The sequence below is a fragment of the Erithacus rubecula genome (assembly GCF_903797595.1).
Source record: "Erithacus rubecula genome assembly, chromosome: 21".
NCBI classification, from domain to species: domain Eukaryota; kingdom Metazoa; phylum Chordata; class Aves; order Passeriformes; family Muscicapidae; genus Erithacus; species Erithacus rubecula.
Window position 1 is genome coordinate 1,655,578 of NC_136673.1, and position 16,223 is coordinate 1,671,800.

The window sequence follows — 16,223 nt, forward strand, 5'->3', positions numbered from 1 at the left end:
GTGGCATCCCACCTGAGCAAAGGACAGCTGTGGGAGTCTCTGTCAGATTCAGGTCCAAAATCCCAGTGGAACATGGAAACCCCTGGACAGGACTGGGAAGGGCCCAGGTGTCCATCCCGAGGGGATGCCAGAACAGCCACACAACCTCACCAAGGTGGTGAAATGGGCACAGGTGGCTCTGTTCACCCTGTGGCTCTTGGGGACAGCTGCACACTGTTCCCACTTCTCCATGCTCAGGCTGGCCTGGATGTCCTTAATTGCCCAAAGGTCGGTGTCCCCGAGCCCGGGGCCACGTGTCAGAGGGACTGCGGGCAGGAGCCTGACACGGACACAAGTCATTCGGGATCAACGCCGGGGGTCAGGAAATTACAATGGACACGAACCTAAATATGCTGCACGTCGCCCCAGGTAATCAGGGGCCGGGCCAGATTCCAGCTGACAGCTTAAATGCCTTAATTCCTCAGCCGCTGTGGTTCGAGGGGGTCCCGTGTGCCGTGGGCTTCTCCCAAATGGTCTCTGAGCTGGAGATTTGTCTGTAATTGGAGGCGTGTTGCATTCCCCTGAAAGTAGCCAGGTCCCGCTGGAGGGGGGCTGTGGGAAGGCAGCAATTTCCCTTATGGAATTATTTACCTGATTAGAGAGTTTATTTTATCAAAATTGCTTCAGAATGGGGCTGCTCAGTGTGTCCAGCGCAGGGAGCTCCCCGGTGGGGCTGGCGGCCTGGAGACAGGTAATTTGTGTGGTTAATGGGACTAATCCACCAGGCAATTACACCAATAGATTTCACGGCTGCAAAGTGCTCTGTTCCCATTAATTAAAAATCTGTTAAGAAGATTAGCAAGTAAAGGTATCAAAAGAAACCCACGAGTTTCTTTCCCCACAGGCCCCCTGAAGGCGAGTGTGGGAGTGCTGGATTGCTCACATTAGCACAAAAATGATTCTTTTAAAGGTAAGGGCTTCACATCCAAAGTAACTGCTGACAGTTTACCCCGACTTCTCTACCAAGAGGTCCTTTATTTTTAATTACAGTTTTTTAAAATTAGCCCTGATTGTTAGTGTGGAGTGTTAGCTTAAATATATTTGGAATATGTGGTTCCCCTGTGTGTGGTAGCACAGGGTGAGGAGGGCAGCCCTCCCCAGCATGTGCCCCCACTGGTGGGCTGGTGCTTGGGACTGCCCAGGAGGGGTCAGGGGTCCAAGGGGTCTGAGCTCATCATCTCCTTGGGATGCTCCCACCAGGGCAGGAACGGGGATGGCAGTGCCACCATTGGCAGAGCCTCCAAACCCAGCTCTGCAGCAGGTACTGGGCTCTATGGGCACCTCCCCAGTGTGCTGGGGGCACAAGACTCCACCAGTGGCTTCTCTGTGGCAGGAGACTTGTGCCACCACCACCTGCACCCCTCGGACACCCCACTGCCCTCCCCACAGCACTGCTGGCCAGCCCAGCTCTGCTCAGCCCTCGCTTGGCCGCTGGTGCCACTCCTGGTCTTTGTCCACAGCCAGACACGAGCAAAACAAAAGCAAATTCCCCAGCAGCTGAAGGTGCCATTTTTATGGCTGGGCTGAACGAGGAAGTATTTTTTGATCTCTTAAAAATCCTGAATATTATCTGACAGTTTATCTTGTTTCTCGAATCCGTGTCTTTGCAGCAACGCCAGCTCATTTACATGTGTATTGCGCCTGCCTCCACGGGTGCTGAGGTCAATTGAAACTCAAGAAAAGAGGAGAAATTTATGCAAAACTGTTGATTGCATTTGTATGTAATGAAATCATCCAATATTCATCTGACTATAGACTCTAATCTGAAAGGAGAAGTGAAGGACATAAGAGTCACTGGAAAGCAATAATGAGCTTCTGTAGTGATTAAAAAAGCACTTGAGCTTTCTGAAAATCCAGCCAGAAATCGTGTCTAATCAACACGGAATATAGGAGGCAGAGATTACATTGATACATTTTGCAAAGCTCACTGTTGAAAATGTATGCGAGCTGTAAACTCTGACATGCCATCCAGGGTCTGTTGGATACAAATCCGGGCGGCACAATCAGCGCCCGGCTCGTCCCTGGCACAAAGCAATCTCGGTGTCTCTGCTCGATGACTCACAAGGAGCGCAATCACATCTATTTTGAAGAGCAATGTTGTTTTTTAACTATGTCGAGAGCTTCCAGCTTCCTTGGAGTTTTTGCTTCCCTTTGCCTGTTTCGTGTGTCTCTGTGGCTCGGGGCTCAGTCCAGGAGCTGGCAGGAGCCTGGAGTGTGCCCTGGTGCTGTGCAGCTGCTTGGAGCATTGGGACATCCTGGTGGAGCTGAGAGTGGCTTTGGGCAGCCTGGGAAGGGCACAGGTGTGTCCTGAGCAGGGATGTGCACGGGGATGTATTCGTGGTGTTGGGAGTGTGACCCTTGGGGACCCCCACCCCTCCAGGTCACAGCAGTGCCCCAGGTGGGAGCCTGGCAGTGCCCCAGGCTGGCAGGTGCTGTTAGAGGAGGGGTGTAGACAGCCCAGGGCACAGAGGGGCTCAGGCCATGGCCTCCCTCACCCTCTGCCCTGCCCAGGCCAAACCATTTGGTGGCTGATGCAGCATCACTGACACCGACCCACATTAAAGCAGCCCAGCTGCTTTCTGGCCCGTGTCTCTTCCCCTCCTGGGTTATTTGGCACAGCTGGAGCTCCTTTCCCACCCGCCAACAGCATCAGCTGCAGCTTCTTATCAGCTCTGGGTGCAATCCAGGCTGGAACCGAGTGAGAGGTTCCCGCTGGTGCCAGGGAGGAGTGTTTGGAGCAGGCAGACTGCTGCAGCTCCTGATGTGGAGCAGCAGGTGATTCGTGCTGCAAAGGGAAAGTGGGACCTCTCCAGGGCTGCCCTGTGAGCCAGCTGATGGTGAGTGCCCATCTTCTCTGTTCCTGGGTGGTTCTGCTGTGTCTGGGTTGTGCTGGGGCTGTGCTGTTTTCTGTGCTTGTCCCACAGGGAGCAGGATGGACAGCAGGGGCACAGCTGCCCAGATCCATGTTGTATCTGCTCTGCTTTGGTGGTGCCAGGGCTGAGAGCAGTTTCTGTGGGCCCTGTGGCTGCTCCTGGCTGATGCAGGGCATAGGGATGAGGAGGATGCAGTTACCTCCCCAGCCATCTGGGCAGCTCTGTCCCCAGCCAGCACCAGAGTATATTTACCACAGGTTTTATTCCTTGTCTAGTGGTGACTATTTGGGCAATTCCCATGTGCATGGCCCCCTGTAGCTCCACTGCCAGCACACCAAGGGCTTGGGGAATGGGAAGAGACTGGAGAAGCCTCCATGAGCAGCAGCAGCAGTTCTCCACCTGCCCTGGCTTTGTGGAGCTCCCAGCTGCTGCTCCTGGGCAGGTATCAGGGAAACCCTTCCAGCCCAGGCTGCTCTGGGGATGCTGAGGCTGCAACAATGGCAAGAAAAAAAGCCCAGTTGATAAATGTCAAAAGAAATCCAGTAATCGGCTGAAAGCAATTTCCCGAGCTGTGGAACCGCCCTGGGCTCGCCATCTTCCTTTATCCATTTATCATGGAAAGGGCTTTGGCCAAAATACACAAAGCAGAGAAATTGTTGACATGTGGGGCCCTAGCAGAGCAAATCCTTCATCCTCCTCCCCCTCCCTGCGGCACACAAACTAACTTTTGGGGAGTTGTTTATTTAAGGAGTGCAGAGCACTTGGTGCTCTTTGAACCCAAATGCCTTGGGAGCAGGGCTGGGGGCTGCCACCACCTTCTGCTCCTGCCACCACCCAGGCCATCTGCTGCCCTTGGGAAGTACCTGCTCACAGAGAGGGGCTGAGCTCTCTGATGTGCTCAGGACCTGCTCTGCTTGTACCTCCTCCAAGCCCCTATCTGTGGAGCCAGAGACTCACAGGCAGTTTGTAAATGGCTAGAGGGGCAGATGCTGCTTTTGGGAAGTTCTGTGTTGGTTTTAGGTCTTCTCAGTCCTGGTTAAAGCAGCTGTACTGACAGCACTGGTTTCAGTTCTCTCCCCACAGAGCCCCTGCCCACCCTGTGCTGAGCTGCCTCATCCCTTCCCACTCTGCTGGCAGTGCCAGCCATGGCATGGGGCAAATGCTGCCTTTGGAACACACCAAGCAGGACCTGGCTGTTGTGAGGCTGCTGCTCCACACCTCATTTTGGCTTTATTTCAAGCTAAAATAAATGCTGAGGTTTGCAGGCCAGGCAGGTTCCTCTCAGCAGGTGGTCCTGGCTCAAGAGGGCTGATGGTGCAGGGCAAAGATGGGGCACAAAGTGAGCAGGGCAGTCCTTCCTTTGAGCCTCCAGCAGTCTCCAGTTCTTCCTAATACTTTATTTTTTATCTTGGTTCATCCAATTCTGTTCCCACCTGGGTAAAGGACAGCAAGGAGAGCTCCACCTTCCCTCCAGCACAGCCCAAGGTAGGCAGGGGGAGCAGCCAAGGCACAGAGCTGCCTCTGCCCATCCCTGAGGCTGCTGTGTGTGTGCCAGTCCATTCCTGCTCCAGGGGGAGTGTGGCCATGGTGTTTACCCAAGCAGCTCCTTGGTCTTTGCTGCCAGCAGCTTGTCCATCTCTGAGGCAGCCTCATCTGCCTTTTGCTGGATCTGTGGCAAGACAGTAAAATCAGAGTTCTGTGTGAGGTGATGACACAGTTTAATGGGAAAGGAGTGACCAAATCACCCTTTGGCACAAAGCTTGAAGTGCCAATAAAATCCCAGTAGTGCTGGGGCAGTGACTGGCTCATCCTGGGGGTTCCCACCAGCCCTCAGGGAATCTGTGCCATCGTGGCACCCAAACTGTGAGAGCAGAGACTGGTCAAAGGCTCTGAAAAGAGATACCCACACAAACCCCAGAGACTCGGGGCAGAGACAGAGACCTGCTGGTGCTGGCACCAGAGAAGAGAGGCTGTTACCTTCAGCAGCACTACAGGAACACACAGGTGATGTCCTGTGCACAGCCCAGGTATTCACACATCACATAAAAATCTGTTTATTTCTTGTAAAAAGAAGTTAACTGGTGATTGCTCAAGCCCTGCCCAGGGATCAGCTCTTGGTAACAAGAGATGGACATGGCCAGGGTGACAAGGGATGAAAATGTGCAGGCAGGTAAAGGCTGGAGCACACAGTGTGTTATGCACTGGTTTCACAGGACTAACATTTGTTTGTCTGCAAGGTCTGACAATGACCTTTGCTCAAAATGAAAATTTTGGGTACAGGAAAAAAATTCCAGTGGAGATGTTACCTCTAGCAATGCAGAAAACCATCTGTGAGCTCTGGGAGAGCTGCTTCCCGCCAGGATTCGGTTACAATGGCAGGGCCATTTTTCCTGCTTGCACAAACCCTCTGTATATCCATGTTTATTTTTGTGAGCACACAGAGAACTGTCCCAGAGCATTTGCAATGTATCTAACTTTAGCTGCTAATAAACAAACAGCTAAGAAGTAATGGCCTGCCTTCAGAGGAATCAATTCAGCAGAACACTTAGGCTTGTGCCTGAGTTTATGCCCAAGTAATTGACTTTAGTGACATCTGCTCTTAGGGAATTAGGCATGTGCTTAAGTATTTCCCTGAATTGGAGCCAAAAACTCTGAACAGAGATAATCTTGCAAGCCTTTTCATTAATAACAACTGCAGCAATGCTCATTAACACATTTGCAGTGGCCAGGCACAGCATGAGTGGTGGTACAGCCATGGTCATGGATTGTCTCACTCCCTGAATTCTGCTGGTTTGTGCAACAATCCCTCATTGCACAAAAGCTTTTGGGGAATTCTTTTTCAGCTTACAGTGGTTCATATCCTAAATCTGGCTTTGTGAGATTTGGGGCTTCAATCTCAAAGAAAAATCAGGATTCAAATGTCACCGCCAGCTCCAAAAATTCAGCCCAGGGGTGTCCATTGCCCCACTGGGTCCTCAGTGCTGAGGATTTGTCAGTAAAACACTGAACTGTGGGATACATCACATGGCAGAAGGAAAGAAAAAATACCTGCTTTTCTAGCAGCCAGATGGTATCTTCTGACACTTTGTTCTTGGACTTCTTTACTTGGGTGATGCTTTTGCTTCTCACCTTTCTCAGGGCCTCTTTGGACTTGTTGGTGGACTGCTTGGCCAGCTTGGCCAGGCTCTCCCTGTGCTCTCTCGTGACCCTAGGAGAGACAGGAGAGGAAAAACACAGAAAGGAAAAGCAGTGTCATGTGCAGCACAGCCAGATTTTTTTTTCTATGAAGGATTCTGGGTAAATGAGTGATTCTCTCCAACTGGTGCTGTCCTGCCCAGGGACACACAAAAGCTGCTGGTTTTAGATGGAGCTGGCTCTGTGTTGAGACAGTGTGTCTCAGGGCAGAGGGACAGAACAGCTCAGGGCATGTTTTTATTCTGCTTTGGTCCACCTGAGAAAACCTGCCAACTCTGCACAGCATCCCAGGGAAGCAAGTCTTGAGCCTAGAATGGAAAATTTCCAGCCAGCCCTAAGCTGGAGATCTTGGACTGAATCTTGCTTTATAGTTGTTGCAGTGCCTGAAAGTCATCTTGAAATGTTCAGACTTTCCTTACTTCCTGCTGCCAAAGCATGTGTGGGAAAGAAGGAAAATCCAGCTCCAGATTTGAAAGATGGAACTGAAAAGTATCATCCTAAAAAGCACAAAACTGCAAAGCCAGGAGGAAATGTCTGCTCCTGCAACTTGGATTTGCCTCCCTGCAGCTGAAGAGCCTGAATTATGTACCTGGAAACTAAGGAGCTTATCTTTCATTCAGTCTTATTCCAGCTCACCATGACCAGGATTTCCCACCAAGATGATGTGAACACCTGGGCTGACAAGAGCTGGACATGGTAAGCTACAGGTAACTCAGCCCAGGAGAGCTTCCAGTGAACCTTCCCCTGATGTGAGGCCAGTTACTGCTGTGGTGGCACAAAAAAATGTTCCACTTCTATCCCAAACTAAAAACTGGTGATGAGAGGATCTGGCTGTCAAAGAGGCTCAGGAATGGCTGATGTGTCCCCTCAGCGTGGGTCATGCTCACCTACAGCTGACCACTGTCAACTGCTAGTGCTTTACAATAATATTTTAATTATTTTCATAGCTCTTGGAGTCTCCAGACTGCCTGGAGAAGAAAAAACCCCAGTGCACTCCCTGAGACTCAGGAGAATGCGTGGGGGTGATACTGCAAAATAAACATTTCACAGGAGTATTTAGAAATTGCCTGCAGCAGCCTGGGCCACCAAAACCCTGAGGCCAGGACTCTTTCCACAGAGAGCTCAGGAAATGTGGGGTGAGTCCCTGGGCTCTGCCCCACAGTGGGTGTGGGTTATGGGGGGCTCTGGGGACACAGCTGGACCCTCAGCCCATCCCCACAGCCAGGTCTCTGGCAGCCATCCCCATTTCACAGTGCCAGAGGGAAGAGGTTTCCCAGAAGTAGTGAGTATTTACAGGAATTTGGGATGGCCAGGAAAGCTGGCACCCAGGGCACCCCAGCCTGTCCCCTCCTGCTGAGGGACTGTGCAGGGAGTTGGCCAGGGAATGTCACATGGAATCTCAGAATACCCTGAGCTGGAAGAGTCCAGCTCCTGGCCCTGCACAGGATGACATCAAAGTCCCACCCAGTGCCTGAGAGTGCTGTCCAAGCACTCCTGGAGCTCTGGCAGCCCTGGGGCAGAGCCCCACCACCCTCTGGGGGAAGAACCTTTCCCTGAGATCCAGCCTAACTCACCACATGTGGCAGGAGGTTTCTGGTCAGCACAGGCTCAAGCCTGGCCCAAATGCCTGTCCAGGAGGGAGCAGGGATCCTCATGGTTCCCCTGCATCCCAACACTGATGCCTCTGGGGTTTCTCACATCCATCCTCCCCAGCCAGAGCCCTGGGGCACATCTGGAACCCCCCCAGCCAGCTCACAGCTCTGTGTGAGCTCACATTCTCAGGCAGCTTTTGGGGGGAAGCAGGGAGTCAATGCTGGCTGCTGAGGCTGCAGGAGGGAGCTGGGGGTCCCTGCCATCCCTGCAGGGAGGGAGGGAGGGAGCTCAGCCCCAGCTCCCAGCCCTGCCGAGGGTATCTCTGCCTGCCTGGGGCTGCTGAGCCTTGAAGGAAATGTTTTTGTTTATGCAGCACTGCCAGATTTCCTCTGCCTCTTGGCACTGGCTCACAGCTTTCATGCCTCCTTGTCTGTCTTTATTAACACCAATTTCTTTTTATCACCGTGCAGCGCCGGGGAGTTTCTCAGCGGGTTTTATGTTCCAGCCAGACTGTGTGTAAATTCTCAGCAATGCTACCAATAATGCCAGAAATGGACACTTTTCCAAGCAGATGCTGTTTCTGGTTAAGGAATCCATCAACACAAGCCAGGCCTGAGGTTTCTAAGGACAGTTGCTTTAATCCTGCCCCGAGATCTGGGACTTTTAAGCTGTTCTTAGGTATGTTTTCTTTTCTGTCTAGTAACCACTGTCCCTACCCCCTCTTAAAGGCAAAACAAAGTGTGAAGTGAACTTGGGGAAAGGGGGTCAGATGGGGAATGAGGACCCAGCCAGCTGCCCTCCCCTGCAGCCCATGGAGCAGCAGGGTCAATCCCTGCCACTCCCCAGGGACAGCCTTGTCCTGCCTGGACCAGGGCAGGGCCTGGTCAGTGACATGTTGGGGGGGGTCACATCTTTTTTCTGCCTCCCCCAACCCCAGGGGTTTAAGCACTGCAGCCCCTGGTGTCCCACCCCTGTGTGTGGCAGAGCAGACCCTCAGAGAGGGTGACCTACGACACTTCTCTGGGTAAGAGTCATTTCTGTACCTCCAACACCAAGAATTTCCTGTGAAGGAGAGGAATCAGTTAAAGGAAAGGAAGCTAAACTGAACACTCTGCATTCATAATTGCAGATAAACACAGGGTGCAACATTTATTGCTCAATAAACACAAGTGAGAGGCTCCTGATGATGAGCAGGAGCAGCTCAGAATGGCTTTGGGGTGTTTTCAAGTGACATTTTTTGGTCCTCTCTCCCTATAGTAGGTATCTTTGCTTATTTCTTAAAGGGTAAAGGGAAAAAAAGGCTCACAATGAGTCATTAAACTTTCAAATGAGTCATCTGGCTTTCAGTAAAGCATGTGTAAAAATATTACTGATTTACAAACAATATCCAGTGTAACACAATGGGTCCAAAAAAGATGAATCTAAAAATGAGGCAATACCATAAAAGACACAAGGTCAGGTCAAATTCGGCCAAGAGATCAACCAATACAAATGTTCCCATGGATGGTTTTCTTTCTTTTTTTAAATTTTTTTTATTTTTAAACCCTCAGAGGCTACTTTTTATACAAATAAATATTGCCTATGCAGTGCTAGCCACACAAACAGGAGAGTGCCTTGGGGAGCAGAGGGATCCTGGCAGGCAGCAGAAATAAACACTGACAACACCAGTGTATTTTTTCTGTTAAAACTGCATTGCAAAAACTAAACTGATAGAATAAATACTGAAAAGCAAACTCCATTTTTTAAATGCTCTGTTAAAACACTCTGGAGCACAGCTGGACCTGCACAAGGCAAAATATGACATGTGTGTCCAGCTGACAGATCAGACTCAAGAGTGGTTACAGTAACAGGTAAGGACAATTTGGATTTGGTTTTATTTTTACTGTGCCTCCCTTCATAACAGAACCAAAATTAATATTGTCTCTTCATTCCTGATTTGTTGCTAATTTTGCCCACCTGACATAATTCTGCAATTTCACTGCATCTGTCTCTCATGTATTCTTTCATGAACTGCTGGAAATACTGTAAAACTTTTTAAAAATTTTTAAAAGCAAATGAGAGAGAGAGAATTATTTCTGCCCTACCTTTTTCATTAGGGGGTTTTAAAAGGCTGGAACTGTTTGTCTTTTTGGCAAGTGGTTGAATGAAACACCCAAAGCCCCAGACATGGAGCTAGAGCAGCCAGGAGGGGACCAAGAGCTGCAACCCTGGCACAGGAGAGGAACACAGGAGCACAGGCAGAGCTTCCCCGGGAAGAGAATCCTTGTTTTCACTCTGCAGCACCACCCAAGATAGTGAAAGACTGTACAAATTTGTTTAAAAACACGGTATTTTGTTAAAGCTTGGGATTTGCAGTTTTGGAGTTTCCTCCCCTGCAATTCGTATTCAAGGATGACCCAAGTGCCCATTAACAATCAAACCACTGTGCAGCAACCAGGGAGCCTCAGCAATTACAAAGATAATGGTGCCTCCTCCTCCTCTGCCTCCTCTCCTGAGGAATGGGGGAAGGGCAGGGAGCACAGGGAAGGAAAATCAGCAAATAGAATGATAATGTCATTCCCTCTCACCGACAGCAACGGAAAGCTGCAATTAGACTTCTCTGATCAAAATGCTGGGTAAAATTCCACAGAATTTTTAAAGGAGATTTACAGCACAAGAAATACCTGGTCCATCTTTGCCAAGAAGTCACTGTGCAAGGCAGTGCACGTGCAAGGGGTTTGTGCACACCCAGTGTGGGAGCTGATTGTCTTTACCATGGTGTGAGACCATGCCCAGCCACCCCTGCCCAGGGTATTCAGGTGCTCCATAAGGTCTGAGAACCCACAGGAACTCAGGAATTTTCCTTGTGCCCCCCAGCCCTGTGCCAGGCACTGTGTGTGTCAGTGGGTGGAGCTGCTGGGAGGTCTCTGATTCCATGGGAATGGAGCCAGGATCACTTCTCATCCAAACTGAAGCATGGATGCAGCAGCACTTCCTTCCTTGTCCAGGGTTTAGGAGATACTTGTGTTAGGTGAGGGAAGTGATGCTTAGCCCTTCCTCAAATGCAAACTGCTCTTCCAGCCCTATACTCCATTTTCCATACAGCCACCAGTTACACACTGTGTATTACACAAAAGAGTGAGTATGTTTTTCTGTCAAAGCTATAAATTTCCTTCCTCTCACTTTCAGCAGTTCTTTTCAGTGCTCTCTGTAGCAAGGTGCTACTGTCCCCTATTTCTACTGGTTCAACACTGCTGTTCTGTGCTGGTGCAATCCCAGGAATTTAGAGCAGGGCAGCAAGGAATCAGTCTCTGAATTAAAGCAATACAGTTTCAAAAGCCTTTGGCTCTCTCTTTCAAAGTGCTGCAGCCAGCTAGGACCAAGCTTTCTCTGCAGAGGGAAGATGAAAAATAAGACAAATCATCAGCTGGCAAGATGTGGTGACTTAGAGCTCAGACACTCCAAAGAGGTTTCACAAGACGCTTCTAAGGGCTCCAATTTTTTCCTGAACCCAAACTGCAGCTCTTTGGAAAGCAGCTGCATGGGGATATCCAGCAATCCTGCATGTTTACCCTCTGAAGGGCACTCACAGCAATGTTCTGTGTTATCCTGCTGTGATGCTGAGCTTGGTCATGGACACTCACTTGGGAACTGGCACCCGAATCACCGTCCCGTCCACCTCTGGGTTCAGGTTCATGCCACTCTCCCTTATGGCCTTGGCAGCTGCAGCTGTGCTCTGTAAAACAGATCAAAAGGTAAAGGGAATTAGGAAATAATCACTGCCATATGCCAGAACTCTGTCAATAGTTGGCAATCCATCTCCATGGAACATGGAAACATTTACTTCTGTTACCAGTAAGATCAGGAAGTTACATTGGTGCAGAGAGCTTTGATCAAACCGAATGGGGAACTATGGCTGCTCCTACTGGGGTAGGGGGCAGGCAGGGAGGAGAGGGGAAGGGAAGCAACAACAAAAGAAAACTGCTTTGCTGCTTTGAAACTGTTTGAATGGTTTGAGGCAACACAGAGTGAAACCGCAATAAATTCCCAAGGCAGGGCCTGACTGTGGCAAAGGAGATGAAAGATTCTGAGCATTTAAAAATTCCAGTTGAATGTTTCCCCCTAGAAATCACCCAGTGCCAAATTTGAAACCTTAACTAACTTAACCACTTCAGCACTGCAGCCTGACCACAGGACAGCAGGGCAGTAGCAGATGGCTGAGAAGCAGTGCTTGTGCCCAGCTCTGTTTATTTTACAGCTTATTACTGAGGATTAACTTTTCAAAACTCTCCTGCTGCTGGCTGACACTCTGCTGTGCTTCAGAGGTGGGGTGGCAGGTTTGCTTGGTGACTTCAAGGTGATTAAAAGGCTTCACCCCCAGCACAAAATGTGAGTGCACTTCTACAGAGTGATTATTTTATTTCTCAGACTTCAGGCCATTTTATTTGCTTGTCAATGTCTTGAACTACTGACTGTAAGGTGTAAATAATGACATCATCAATTGATCATGTCTCTAATGGTTTTAGTTCAATCTATCACAAAACAGGTATGGGTATTAAGAAACTGTAGTGAGAGAAATGGTTCAAGGGACAAGTGGTGCTTTGGCCTAGAAAGCAAAAGTAGGCAATGCTATCTAGAGGATATTTAATTTCTCATGTGCTCATTTCCCAGCCTGAGCTCCTGCTTGGACATGGGACAAGCCATTCAGAGACTTCCCTGGCCCTCTCAGCATGACACTCCACAGGACCTCACTGATGAGGGGCCTCCATCCTTCAGAGCCTTTATACACAGGGGATACACTCTAAGGAACACTTAGGCATCAAGTGCCTTACACTGACCTCCTCTGAGACCTTGCTGGCTTAATTAATTGGGGAAAGCCTTTGCAAAATAAATAGAGATAAGGCCTGGCAAAGCTCCAGCCCTGCAGCAGGATGAATTGTCAACCTTGCTCCCTCCTGCTCCCCTGTGCCCTGCTCTGTCAGTGGGACCTGCTGCAGGGCACAGGGGCTTCATCCTGAGCTGGGCTTTGGATTTACTGCCTTGTTCAGGGGCAGGTCTGAGCTCCTGCAGAAAATTAAAAGAACTTGTCTCTCATAGAAGATAAACCTGGAGGTGCTGCCAAGGGAGGAGCTGGCCAAGCTCAGCAGTGCCCAGGTCGAGCTCTGTGACAGCACCAGCTCAGTCCCACCAGGGAAGCTGTTCATCAGCAGCTTCTCTCATGAACTCTCAGGGGTATCACCAGCCCTGGTAACACATAAGCAAGTTTTAGAGGTGTCTGATGAAGTCCCCAGCAAAAATTCCAACTACATGTCTGGTTCTGTGCATGGCCAGTCTTGTCAAGGAACTGAAATGAATACAAGGGGGCTGGTACAGCACTGCAGCTGTGTGTGCAGCTCAGGTGAGTGTGTGTGTACTCAGACTTCTCTAAATGCATGGGAAATGGGGAGGGCTGGAAGGGCACAGTGAATGCAGGCATCTGCTCCATGGTGCTTGGTGCTGTTTTGCAGATCCAGCTGAGGGGAAAGTGTCTGCAAAGCAAACCCTGTAACTGTGGCACTCCTTGGATACAACCCTGAGAGCAACCACAGCACTAACTCTGACCCTGTGCTGCTGCAGGTGAGCTGCTCTGGGAGCCCCTGGGGGCTGGGGAGCTGCTGTCAGCAGCAAAAGGCTCCTTCTGCTCTGTGTCAGCTCAAAGTGACACAGCCCAGCCCCAGCTCAGCCCTGCCACGTTTGACTGATTTTGCCTAAATGCTCCTGTGCTCAGCATCAACCTGTTTGCTCCTGTGGCAATTATCTCCCCTCCCAGTGTGTCCTCACCTCTGGAAAATTGGTCATGTTCACTATCATGAGCTGCGGTGACTTCTGTGAGATCTGCCCCAGCTGGTTCAGTGGAAACTTCCCATCTTTGGTCATCACAGTTATGTGATCCAGGGCCCCTCAAAAAACCAAACAAGGCAGGTTCAGTGCCATAAAACAGGGTGCAGTGATGCTGAAGAGAAACATGTCCACATTGTCCCACTTCCCTTCTGCCATGCAAAATCCGGAAAAATCCTTTTTCCAAAAGGAAAAAATAGTGTTTATTCAGACTTCAGGTGCTGTTTGTGTTCAGGCATCCCCTGTGTATTCACCAGTTAAATATTTCAAAGCTGCTCTAAAGCACAAAAACATGAAAACAAAACTCTTGTTTGTTTTTGCTACTAGAATAGGAAAACTAAGCAGGATTGTTAAGAATTAAAGGGAAATGGTTATTTTTTAATTTTTGCAACTTAAAATCAAAATGTTGCTATAAAAATCAAGACAAATACTGTCTTTAACTTAGCAGTGCTCTCTTTAAACTCCTCTTTTTTTTTTTCCAGGCCCCTAGAGGGGTGTTGTACATTGCCTAATTTAAAGTATTCAGTTTCTCCCTGAGCTACTCTTAATCTACTCTCTACTTTCTGCTGCAAAATGTTAACAGGCCAAAAGGCACATGGGACAGGAGGTACTTTATCAGTGCAATTAAAAAAAACCAACCTATGGTTAAATGTAATAGTTAAGAGACTGAGCTATGCTGTCCAGCTCCATTAAAGACAGAAGTGCCCCTGCCAGAGCTGGGGTGGTGAATGATTCAGATTTGGTCATTGTTTAATGTTAAATTTTATCCCTGAAACTTGATACACTTACAAATGCGTATGTTCAGAGTGTTACAGTAACTGCAGCTTACTCAAACATATTCACATTTCTTCCAAAAACACTAAATCCATAAAGTGAGGCTTGTACAAGTTACAACCCACAAAGATGCACAGCAGAAAAAAGTTTGTATATGCCAGACATCAGCCCAATGGCAATTTCCAAAAGGCTAATTTAATGGCAATTGGATTTTTCCTGCCCTACTGCACTATTAGCTGACAACCTGCTTCTCCATCACATCTGCAAACAGTTCAGTTAGACACTTTTGACATCCCCCACTTAAAAAAGCTATTTCCAGGAAGCTATTAACAAAAATGGATCCTTCCTGGTCAAGCTCAGGGTGAAGAAAGCCTCTAGCTGGGGATGTCAGGGCTGTAGGAATTGGATGCCCAGTGGATAACTCCAGGAAAAGAAAATCGATTTTGAAAAAATATGAGTTGTGCATTACTAGGATTTGTATCCTTATTTATAAGGCTACAAAGCATCACACAAGGGAGTTACCAACCTGGTGAGGTCCTAACATTGAGATTTCTGTTGAAATCTTCTTTCAGAGCTTCTATGACTGCCTGCATATCTTCACTGATTTCCTCCAAATTGATAATATCCTCAACTAGGGCAGCACTGATATTCACTTTGGCTTGACTCTGTCCTTTACCTTTAGCTGCAGATTACACAAAAAAAATTAGTTTCTCTTTCTGACAAAAAGAAAGTAGAAAGAAGATATTAAAGTCCTGGTCAGATTTAGAATCAAGTCTAAGATAAACTAGAGTAAAACCAAAGTAATTCTATTTTTTAATGAGTAAACAGCTCATCATTTGAGCCCATCAGCCAAAATCAATAAATATATTAAAAAATATTTAAATAATGAAAGAGAGGTTTCGTAACAACGAACAAAGCTGCCATTTGTACCTTTTTTGGTAGCCAGCTGTCTGCTCAGCAGCGTGTGCTGCACACAGTGGCTGCAGCCCTCCAGGAGCGGGGCTGGGCAGCCTCGGGGCAGCGCCCGGGCCCCGGCAGGGCAGGATCGCAGCAGGGACGGGAGCGGGCGGAGGCACCGGAGCGCCAGAGCCATGGCTCACAGCGCTGCCAGGGCGGCTCGGGGTCCTGCGAACAGACAGACCCGGCTCTCAGCGCGGGGATGTGGGCACAGCTCTGGCAGCTGCAGCGGCCACAGGCACTGAGAAGGGCTCGGTGGCTGCCAGCCCGTGCCCGCGGCCAGATGTGTGACACAAAACCCACGGCTGCTGAGCAGGCACGGCTCAGCCCGGTACCGGGTGTGCGCACATCAGCTGGGATGAAATTTTAATTTCCTTCTCACGAGCTCTGACACCCCCATATTCCAGGGATTATCCCCGCTGGGCCGCTCGAGGCTCCGGGGAGTTGAAGCAGCTGCAGATCGGGCAGCGGCCACCGGGGGAACCGACCCGGCCTGCACCGGGGCACCCGGCCCCTGTCCCTGCTCCCCGGTGCCGGTGCCGGTCCCCGCCGGTGCCTCCGGTCCCGCGCAGGTGCGCGCAGGCCCCGCCCACCCGGCCCCGCCCTCACTGACCCCGCCCCGCGCCCGGCCCCGCCCACGCCGCTGCCGCTGCTCAGGACGCCCCGGCCCCGGCCCGGCCCGCTGGCCCCGGTGCCCGTGGAAAGCCGGGCAGGGGCGCGGGGATCGCGGATCGGGAATCGGGGCCAGAGAGCGAGGCCCGGGGGCGGCGAAGGGGAGGTTGGGGAAGGCGGGGAGGGCGGGCGCCACCGCCTCGCTCACCGTCGCGCAGCCCCGCGCGTCCAGACAACGTCATCGGCCGGGCCGCCGCGTGACGTCACAGCGCGGCGCCAAGGGCGGGGCGAGGCCTGCGCGGGTCGGAGCGGCCGCGGCCCCCG

At 50.2% G+C, this 16,223-nt stretch overlaps 1 protein-coding gene and 2 long non-coding RNA genes across 4 annotated transcripts; 2 read left to right on the forward strand and 1 right to left on the reverse strand.

The window, feature by feature from the left end:
- Window positions 1-42: 42 nt before the first annotated feature.
- LOC306811129 lies at window positions 43-3,969 on the forward strand. The gene is made up of 3 exons (XR_013776607.1): window positions 43-730; window positions 884-949; window positions 1,650-3,969. It is a non-coding gene; the product is annotated as an uncharacterized lncRNA (long non-coding RNA).
- Window positions 3,970-4,106: 137 nt separating this feature from the next.
- On the reverse strand, window positions 4,107-16,161 carry MRRF (mitochondrial ribosome recycling factor). The gene is made up of 7 exons (XM_079324532.1): window positions 16,096-16,161; window positions 15,261-15,434; window positions 14,857-15,012; window positions 13,500-13,618; window positions 11,324-11,415; window positions 5,961-6,120; window positions 4,107-4,581 (listed from the first exon to the last, which is right to left on the reverse strand). Exons 2-7 carry the CDS (start codon window positions 15,421-15,423, stop codon window positions 4,504-4,506), a joined length of 768 nt encoding a protein of 255 aa, XP_079180658.1. The 5' UTR covers window positions 15,424-15,434; window positions 16,096-16,161; the 3' UTR covers window positions 4,107-4,503.
- LOC306811130 lies at window positions 7,628-14,288 on the forward strand. Of its 2 annotated transcripts, none has more exons than XR_013776608.1 (3): window positions 7,628-9,550; window positions 13,187-13,295; window positions 14,039-14,288. It is a non-coding gene; the product is annotated as an uncharacterized lncRNA (long non-coding RNA). The 2 variants fall into 2 exon arrangements; XR_013776609.1 differs by lacking the exon at window positions 7,628-9,550 and adding an exon at window positions 12,900-13,077.
- Window positions 16,162-16,223: the final 62 nt, after the last annotated feature.